The sequence below is a fragment of the Nicotiana tabacum genome, chromosome 22, assembly GCF_000715075.1.
Source record: "Nicotiana tabacum cultivar K326 chromosome 22, ASM71507v2, whole genome shotgun sequence".
NCBI lineage: Eukaryota > Viridiplantae > Streptophyta > Magnoliopsida > Solanales > Solanaceae > Nicotiana > Nicotiana tabacum.
This window is the reverse complement of record NC_134101.1, coordinates 35784533-35795056: the sequence shown is the minus strand read 5'-3', so window position 1 is coordinate 35795056 and position 10524 is coordinate 35784533. Positions and strand designations below refer to the sequence as shown.

At 35.5% G+C, this 10524-nt stretch overlaps 1 protein-coding gene across 1 annotated transcript; it reads right to left on the bottom strand.

Moving 5' to 3' along the window:
• Positions 1-5179: 5179 nt before the first annotated feature.
• On the bottom strand, positions 5180-10085 carry LOC107764900 (protein Brevis radix-like 2). Its single transcript, XM_075244637.1, has 6 exons — positions 9373-10085; positions 9115-9287; positions 8658-9022; positions 6921-7056; positions 6370-6764; positions 5180-5543 (listed from the first exon to the last, which is right to left on the bottom strand). Exons 2-6 carry the CDS (start codon positions 9232-9234, stop codon positions 5465-5467), a joined length of 1095 nt encoding a protein of 364 aa, XP_075100738.1. The 5' UTR covers positions 9235-9287; positions 9373-10085; the 3' UTR covers positions 5180-5464.
• Positions 10086-10524: the final 439 nt, after the last annotated feature.

Sequence of the window (10524 nt, the reverse complement as noted above, 5' to 3'; positions counted from 1 at the left end):
TACATAAAACATTGATGCCTTCTAAAATAGTAGAGCAAGATTTTTTATTGGCTCTAGCCATTAGCGTTAAATCATCAGCAAAAAAAATGTGATAAAGGAGGGATCCTAGGAGACAACTTAATAGGGTCCCAATTTGCACAATCAACTGCATGATTAATATATCTAGAAAATATTTCTATGCATAGGATAAAAATATAAAGGGACATAGGATAACCTTGTCTATACCCCTAGAAGGCATAAAGAAAGGAGTTCTAGTCCCATTAACTAGAAGGGAAATGTTACTAGTGATAACACAAGACATAATCAATCTAGTAATATTAGGAGGAAAATTAAAGTAGCAAAGGGTTCTAAAGATGAATAACAATTCCAATCTGTCAAAAGCTTTTTTTAGATCAATTTTGAGAATCATGCCATGATTAGAACCTTTTTGTTCATTAAAGTTGGCAATGACCTCTTGAATAATAATAGGGTTATCACTAGCTCTTCTATTCTTTATGAAACTAACTTAATAAGGACTAATGAGTTCATCCAAATAGGGCTTTATACGATTTTCAATAATCTTGGTAATGATGTTATAGATAGTATTACATAGACCTATTGGTCTAAAATTTCTGAGATCATTTGCATTCGGTATTTTTAGAATAAGGCAGATAAAAGTGTTATTAAGGAATTCATGAATTTTTTGTTGAGTGTTAAAGATGTTTTTGCAATAACTAAGTACCGCATGACCAACAATGGTCCAATATTTTTGGTAAAAGAAAGGATGAAACCCATCAGGTCCAGGAGCTTTAAAGGGTTTAAAGGAGAAGAGGGTGGAAATAATTTCTTGATCAGCAATCGGTTTGTCTAGGTTTTACAAATTTAATTTGTTAAAGGACCTAATACTAAAGTTGACGCTTTTCCAATCCAAACTAATGTGACTTGTGAAAATATTCCTAAAAAAATTAACGTATGGTCAACTACCTAAGCAGGGTCCTCAATCAAATTTCCCATATCATCTTTGAAGTGTGTAATTCTATTCTGCCTACGCCTATTTGTGGTGAAGATATGAAAAAATCTAGTATTTGCATCCCCCTCACTGAACCAATTAATTCTGGATCAAAGCTTCCAAAAATCCGCTTCCATCCTAAGCACGTTATTGTACTCATTAACTAGAGTAGATTAAAGCTGTTGCAAAAATGGGCTCGAAGTATACTTGTCGGAGGATTGAATACTAATAAGTCTAGCAAGAAGTCTACGATTCTTATGAAAGATGTTACCAAAAACTTTGTTGTTCCATCGAGTAACTTCATGCTCAAAATAATTGACTGCTTCTAAGAGATGTTTATTACTCTAGCATTTGTCAATTATATTGATAAAGTACGGATGGGAGCACCACATGGTTTCAAGCCTAAAAGGTTTGCTAGTGTTGCTCTTAAAACTATGGCTTAGTCTAATAAGGAGAGGGTTGTGATATGAGTAGGTTCTGGGGAGATATTTCACTATGGCATTTGGACAAATATTAAGCCATTCGTCATTAGCAAAATATTTATATAATCTCTCCATAATCAGGGCAGTACTTCTTTTCCTACAATTCGACCATGTATATTTACATCCCTTAAAACCAAGATCTAATAGCTTACACTTGTTAATACAGTTTCAAATCTTGGAGGCTCTAGTATTATTTATAGGGCGTCCTCCCCACTTGTCATCAAACATTAGAACGTTGTTAAAATCACTTATGACCAACCACGGACCAACATAAGTTTCATGCAAATTTTTTAAATTATTCCACATAATATTTCTATTATTAACAGTCGTACTGGCATATAAAGCACTAAAAAGCCAAGGTTTGTGATTCGGAAGTACCTTAATCATAGCATGAAGTTCTTGATCCATTCTCGCTATCTCATCTACAATCACCAAGTTATGCATCCACATAATCACTAAGCCACCAGAACGACTCTCGGCGGGGATTTCGATCATTTTACTAAAATAAAATTCATGTTGAAGGGGAGCATGGTCATGCATTCTAGTTTCAAGGAGAGTTACCATGCAAGGTTTATGAGTCTCTATAATTTTCCTAAAATTTCTACGGAAGTTTGCATTAATCGCACCACGTACATTCCAGATAACAAAGGAGGTTGCTCTATTCATTTGAAATGATGGGTTTGCAGGAGTCATTAGATTCTCCTCCATAAGAGAAAGTGCACTTCTCCTCACAGATGGGCTTAGTATTACTGCATGTTTTTTTACTGCTTGATTTATTTGTAGCCTTACGCCCATCAAGCTTTTGAATAGTGCTACTGGGCATTTGAGAATATACTTCTTGTCTTGCTTCTCCTTGAATAACAATATTATTATTTCTCTTGGGCTTGAAATCTTTGTGCGAGATTTCCTTATGGGTCATATAGCTTCCCTTTGTTCTCCCATCACATGATTTGTCATGTCTTGTGCGTTGGGAGATAGTAGTTTGTCTAGTGAGACTGGATTGGCAGGCATCTGGGGTAATTGGTTTGTAGAGATTAACTTATCTATCTTACTTGATTGTTCTATTGCCATGGTAAGAAAATTAGACTTGTGGTTATTAGAGTCTAAGGTAGAAAGATTGAATTTTGGCGAGGAGGGTGGAAAGTATTTTGTAAAGCCTCGTGCTGAGATAAATATAAAATTTGGTTCCTAGCATTGTGTTGGTTTGGAGAGTATACATTGGAACCGCTTATGGGATAAGATTGGTTACTAGCAGAAAGAGAGTGCAAATATATCGAGGTATTATCGATTTGCATGGTTTCCGTACTGTGAATTGTGTGAATATTAGCCTCTTGTTCTAATTGGGTGTCCTGAGTATTGCCACCGGTACTAACCACTTTTTTTTTGGTTAGTAGTATCCTTAGTATTCTCACCGGAATTTGCCACTTGTTTTTTTGTTAGTAGAGTAGTTTTTATTTTGGGGTGACACCTTGGTAGAGCTACTGTTAAAATCATTATTAATAATATTGCTTATACTATGCAATGGTTGGATAGAAATTGACTTGGTACTTTTAGCATTGGCCACGTCAATGCCATTTGCCTTGGTATCTTTGTTTGCTTGCCTCGTTTGAATCGGACAATTTGGATTGCATGTAATTTTTATCAGTAGTAGGAGAGAAATTATAGGGATCTAGGCAAGGATCACTAAGAGAAGCAAATTGATTGTTGACTAGTAAATTAGGATCGACAGAAATATTATCTTCTTTTATGGTTTTGACAGCTTGACTAACTTTTGGGTCAGTAGCAAATAAACTAGTTTCTTCTTTGTAAATAGCTTTTAAGTATTGAGGTACTTACCTGTGGTAGCATAAAAAATTCTTACATTGATACCTGAATGAGTAGTATTCCCCGCATTCTTTTTCATTGGCAAATTCGTTTGCAATGACCTTTTCCTCCTTGGAAAAGAAACTGTTTGCCACTCTTCTGCTGATGTTGTCTGGATATTTATTTTGCTTGGAGGATTTTGGACTTCTTCAGTGAGAATGGGATATCTAAACATACATAACTGTTGAATATATGACCCAACCGTCCACAAGCCTTGCATAAAAAATTATCTCCTTCATAGAGGATGTGTTGCTTATGAGTACCAATGTAAAAAGGATTTAACTGGATGCTTTAATGACATCTCAATACATAATCTAGCATCTCCTCTCAGAGTTGCTGACGTACAAGCATCAACTTTTAAGAGGCGACCCAATTTGTTGCCAATCTGTTTTAGGATATCATCATCATAGAACTCAGTTGGCAATTGAGGAAGTCGTACCCAAACTGCAGAAGTAGTTTGTTTCACTTTGGAAGGAACAAAGTTCGGGATCCACTTCATTATTGATAAAAAATGTCCATTAATAAACCATGGACCTCGGTGAAGAGCTCTAACCATATTCTCTTCCTTAGAGAATTTAACAATATAATAATCTTCACCCAAATCAATTAGTAGAAATTGTTCGGTGGGCTTCCATAGTTCCTGGATTTTTCGCTTAAGATATTGATGTAAAATGCACTTACCCATTAATATGATAATGATTGAGAATTTTCATGGATTGTATATACGCATCATTTCTTTTGAAGATAGTTGAATGGTGTTATCATCAGATCTATAGGTTGGTGAAGAAGGGTCCAGAATCATTATTTCCTCGTAATCTTTCTCTGAAGACATAGCAGGCACATGTGTGGAAGGATTGAAGTGCATCGGGTCGCTGGCAAGAGAGAAGAAAGAGAAGAGAGAAGGAGGACTTTCTCTCTCTAAGTCTAAAATTTCTTAATTCACATAATTTATATATATTTCTTAAACGTTTTCACTGTTTTATCTTTTAACGTATTATTTCAAATTTAGACTTAACATTCTTGAATGATAAATAAATTTTAAAGCCCATAAATGTAGTAACTCAAACAAAGTTCAAATCAATACTAATATTAACAAAAGAAATTCAATTCAATACTAGGAATGACAATAATGTTGGATAATTATTTTAGTTTTACATTGGTTTATAATAAAAATGCATAACTTAGTTTATCTTTTTCTTTAGTGCTTAGTTATGTAATTAATATTAGTACTTATTAGCTATACTTATTTTAGCATGACCTATATAGCATTTTTAGATTATGTTAATTTTTATTATGGCTTATTAATTAGCAATATTTGTTTTATGTAATTTTATTATTTTATCTTTGTTACTGAAGAATATTTTAGTATAATCTTATGACTTATCTCATATTATTGTGTTAGTTTCTTAAAAAATACATTATATAGTTGTATTTTACTAGAACTGAAGAAATATTTGGAGAACAAGTTACATATTTTATGCTATGAAGACTTACCAAAAAAAAACCGGAAAATCCAAGAAAAACTGAGATTGAAAAACCCGACTTTGTTGGTTTGGTTTATAAATTAAAAATCCTGACACCATTAGTTTGATTTGATAATTGAAAAATCCGAACAAACCCGATGTATGTGCACCCCTACTTCTCGGAGACCTTTTTTGCATTTGCTACCGAATCTCAACAGCACCGACCCACTACTTTGTACATATTTGTTAGAATAGCAGAACTCAAATGATAAGCATATTACAATCCAAAATAACCACTCCCAAATTAACAGGGTACACACAAACATGTTGACTATGGTGGATGTTATTGTCATTGTAATCCTTCGCAATCAACACAAATATGAAAATGCAATCTCATAAATCAAATTAAACTAGGTAGATGTATTAACATGAGCTACGTTTCATGTGATTCGCAATTTTCTTCTTTAACAATCACTACACATCATTGCACCCTCAAATAACCCTCGTTTCTAAAAAAAAAATCACCCACATAAAATCCTAAAAAGCACTAGTTAAATTAAAAGAGAAAGAAAACAAAAAAGAGTAACACTAGGATTAATGTCAAAGAAAGGAGCATAGAGACACCAATTATGGATGAATTTAAATTTGAACTCCAAAGATGTCCTAAATCACAAGTACTGTTCTTGGATCCTGGCTCTGTTCTCTTCCCACCACAACCTGGCATGCATTTCTCCGAATTTTTCACGACTGCATAAAAAGCTCATTCCGTGTCAGAAAAGAGCGTAGAGTGTACTTAATCTTTCATTCATGATATACAACTATAAACAAGATGTAATTCAATCAGAAGTATATATCTTTTTCTCAAAATTTTAATGGATTGCAAAAATTAAGAGAAGATTCACTTTCATGGTTCATTGAAGCAGTACCAAGCTTTACAGATTAATGACTCCCAAGTTTAAAAGGATCTCAATTCTCAATCAAAAGCATGGAAAGCACAAGAAAACATTCCAATATAGACATCCAGATGGATGTCAACCCTAAAATTAGATGCTAGTATGACAAAGAATACAGTAATTCAAGCCGTCAGATGGTTTTGAGTAAAAGACGAGTGTCTTTCTGAATCAGGGAACAGTGAGACACAAATTTCATTCTTGTATTGACCATAAATGATTCAGTTGATAGGATGACAACATTAACAATTCATTACCCTCCATCCCCACTGAAATTCCCTGGAGCAGAACTCATGCACACAAGAGTAGAGGTTGGTGCAGAAGAAGATGGATTAGTTGGTCAAGAACCGCTTTCACTATTCTATTCATCCAAATAATTGAGGTTCAATTCAGTGACCGCATTATATTCAGATTTATTTAGTTAGAATCTTTTACTAATTCCATTTTAATCAGTTTAAGAATATGCAGAGGTAACAAGAGGTTTGTTGTAGAATTCCAGATAAAGTTATAGTAGAAGCCAGCAAAAACCAAAATGATTCTATATAGATTAAAGAGAGATTTAACTCATCTGATATTGCCCTCTGAACATAGGAGCTGATATATGCATAAAAAGAATTACTAACCTGAACCTGACTCTTCTAAGCTCTCGAGTACCGCCAGGCAATGCTCGAATCGTGATATAGACTCCAGGCTCGTCTTCTTCAACCCATTCAGTCTCAACATCGCTGGCATTGCTAACGGACAGCTCTCCTGAGCGATCAGCCTCCCTTGAAGAACTAGACCGTGCAGAAGCGTCCATTGAAGGTGTCTCACTTTTTGACGAACTGATGCTAGAGAGTTTAGGGGTCGAAGTGAGACCACCTGCATCATAATAATGACGAGATTGCAATGGATCTCCTTCAATAGAGCCTGACGACAATTGGCCCACCCCTGTTGAACGATTAAAGTGGCTAGGGAGACGCTCTTTGGTTAGTGGAGGTGTTACAGGGCTACTCTCAGCATATTCAAGCTTTAAGTTCTGAAAGAAAAGGGTACATATAATGAAGAAACATACAACACATACATGCACTTGTAAAAACAAAAGAGCAAGGCGGCATACAAGAATGCTGCTCCAAGCAATTTAATAGTGTTGCTAGCAACATTTTTATAAAAAGACGATAAAACAAAGGTTCACCTCATCTTCAGACTTCGGAGGAGTTGGCAATGGTACTGCTTGTCGATTGAACCTACGAACATTGTATAGTTCCATGACCTTGTCATAATTCTCAGCCCACCACCGTTGAGCTTGCCACTTGTTAAACATCTCACGGCTGACAAAAACATCAGTAAGATTTTAAAACTCCCAACCAGTTTACCAACTATGACCAAGATGGGAAGGTGGAAGATGTATTCAATCATAAAAGATGCATAAAAAATATGCTCGTGAGAAAGCTGGGATAATCCCTATTCAGATAGAAAGGCCAAGTGTTGCAACACTGCTTTCCTCCATCAGTTAATAATTGTCGTCAGTAAAGTAGTGACATAATGGAGCTGACAGCTCAAAAAGACGACAAATCATGTCTGCAACTTCAACCAAGTTTTATTCTAAAAGAAATAAGCATCTTGTCGAGCTGATCTTCCAATTGAAGATTCCAAAACTCAAAACTTGACTGGCTATTCGTGATTACAGCAGTCCAGAGTAGCATTGACTCTAATGTTGGAGCTATAGCATAGTAAGCAAAATAGCGCTGGGACATGAGGAGCAAGATTCCAGTTCTTTTAATTCATCACAGACAATTTTGTTAGACACAATTTGTGCAATTCATTTCAGTTGCAGCTCATGCACGATGCAGAAGCTAATTAGTAAACTTTGTATAACTGCTGGTAGAAGAAGGAAGCACTCTATGATAGGAAGATGGAAAACCACAATAACACACTCAAAAATTGCAATTTGACCTGGAAAGGAAACTATATGTTACAGTTTCGTTGAGAAGAAAAGAAACAAGATAAGATCACATGTTGTCAGCACGAAAAATTACTTCATTTTTTTTCTGCAGCAGCGTTAAAGACACATGCATAATACAAACGAGACAGCAGGAATATGATACGGTAAAAATGTCCATGGAGTATTTTTCTGCTTATGCCAGATGGTAGCTTTCATTAAGATCATCAGATATCAGATTTGAGAACAAGTGACTGGTATGCAGCCATGTGGAACAGACAACTGGTCCGCTCTACCCTGTTATACACATACAAGTCTTCAATAATTTGCTATGTAAGAGGGGACACCCAGTCACCCTGCCGGTAGAACATGAGACCCTCCTAAAACTTGATTCATATGATATTGTCAAGAGTGGAACCCTCCAACTATGTCACGTTTAAATAAGCCGATCATTAAGTAAACCAAAATCATAACTTTATCCCAGTCAATTAAATCATCCCTTTAACCCTGCCAGTTAACATGAAAACTGAATCCCAAAGCTCGACGACATAAGAATGGTTAAGCTTGTTTTACCTATAAGTAAAGCAAGATACATCCATCAAGAATGGCAAGGCATGTTAATTTTTAAGGCTTACTAATAGGATTTAGAAGCCTGAATATTGTATATGCTTCTTTCATACTTTTTTTATATTCAATTTGTAAGGTCACCAAGCCAATATTTTATGTCTTTGGCAAAAAGACCCACTTTTGGGCCACTCCATAATTTCGGGCATAGTGCAGCACAATTAGATACACAAAAGTCCATTCCGTCCAACTACATTACTGTACAATTAAAAATCACATTCCAGAAAAGGACCCATCAAAAAGTCATTCGGCCACGCACAGAAAAAAGCAGAAAAAATTGTAATAGTAACCACTCCCAAACAAACAAAGACTTTCGAAGAACAGATCAAAGCAGAGAAAAGAGAAGCAAATGGAACAGATTAATACCTGAATCGAATTCGTTTCAGATCATTTCCACCCTCAGGCAGGGAAACAAACGTGATTAGAACACCCGGTTCCACTTGGGCAACCCACTCTTTTGACTCATCATCATCTTCCATACCGACAACTGATTCGCTCCGGCCACTTACTGATACTGGCGTACTTTCGCCACTAGACAGAACTTTCAATCTCCCTTTCATTTTTGGCGTCGAATTTGAACTCCCAGCCCTTTTATACGAGTAATGAAATCTTTCGGACACAGACCCAGTTTCAGAATCAGCATAGTTAGGGTTCTGGTTGTGATTTGAACCCCCTGAACATGGCTTACAGTTCTTATATGCACCTGAAGCTTTAGCAGCCATATCCTTGATCTAAAAAACCCATCAAAATATAAACAAACAGACATTTAAACTTAATAACATATTTTGCAACTTAATTAAGTCTATTTTTTAAGAGAATGAACCTGAGCAGTGAGGGCTTTAAGGGCTTGCTTTTTGCTGGGTGTTGCAGCGGTGTCATCTTCCTCTGGCTCACGTAGAGATCCAGTGTTGAGCTGCTTTGAACATGCTATACAAGTCAACATTCTCGAATTGTCAACCTCAATCTCCAATCAAGATACCCACTGAGAACAAATACCTATTAACAATTGAATGAGAAAATTAAGGTCAATTACTGTCAGTTAGTTAAGAACTGAGCAGTTGAGCAACAATAGAGATTTTACCTAAGATATATTAATCCAGCAAACAGAATAGAAGAGAAGCCCGTGTTCGAAAATGAGGCTTTTCAGCATTGAAGACAGATGTATATCGCAAATCCTAGTCTTCGGATTAATCTCTTAGTGTTGGAAAAATACAAATGACAACTCAATTAGAATCCTACAATGACAGAGATGGAGAATAACCAATGGAAAATATCGGGAAGAAAGAGAGAAAGAGAGAAAGAGTTGAAGTTCGTTTTGTGAAAAGGAGAAAAAGAGTAGAATAGTAAGTTGGTTGGAGTAACCGAGGCGTTAAAGGCGGAAATAGGGCTTAGGTTCGGTCGATTAGATGAGATCACGAGAAGGAGCTGGATCTCACTCACTTGCTTTCATTACTCAAATACTATTATTCTACTACTCATTTTCCATTCTCGTTAGTCACTGTTCTCTCTCTCTGGAAACTTGCTCAGTTACAGGTAGAAAGTGTGTGTGTGTGAGAGAGAGAAGCTCTGCCCTGTAAACTGGTAGAGTAATAACAGAGAGAGAGAGAGAGGAGGAGGATACGATCAGAAAAGGCTGTTGAGATTTGTGGGGTTTTCGATGCAATAGGGCCAAGAATCAAAGCGAGAGGGTTGTGGCAAGTTGCAGCTGCCCCTCCCTTACAGGTCACAACTATTTTTAAAAGGTGGAGACACATAACAATATGTATGTTTAATCATTTCTTAATATGAATTCACTTAGACGACTAATAGTATGTTTGGTCGAACTTTTAATATCAACTTATTTTAAAAGTGTATTTCTCAAAAAATCGTGTTTGATTAATTAATTTAAAAAATATTTAGTAATTGATTAAACTTTTAAAAAGTATTTTTATTTGTATTTTTCTCAAAAGTATTTCTTTTGGAAGAAACTAGTTTTTTCTGCTGCTGCTTCAAAAGCTTTTTTTTCCTTCTAAAAGTTTTGTCAAACACTTTAACTTTAAAATAAATCACTTTTGGCCAAAAAAAAACTTAGCCAAACAGCCTATAATTCAGATTCATTCAACATAAAATACACTAGTTTTTTTTTTTTATTTCAAGAATTAAATTTGAGATACGAGTGAAAAAGTCTCATTTATCCCATCACGTTCAAGTTGGTATGTTCCATTTTGTGTAAGTATTACTTAGATGATTTTAA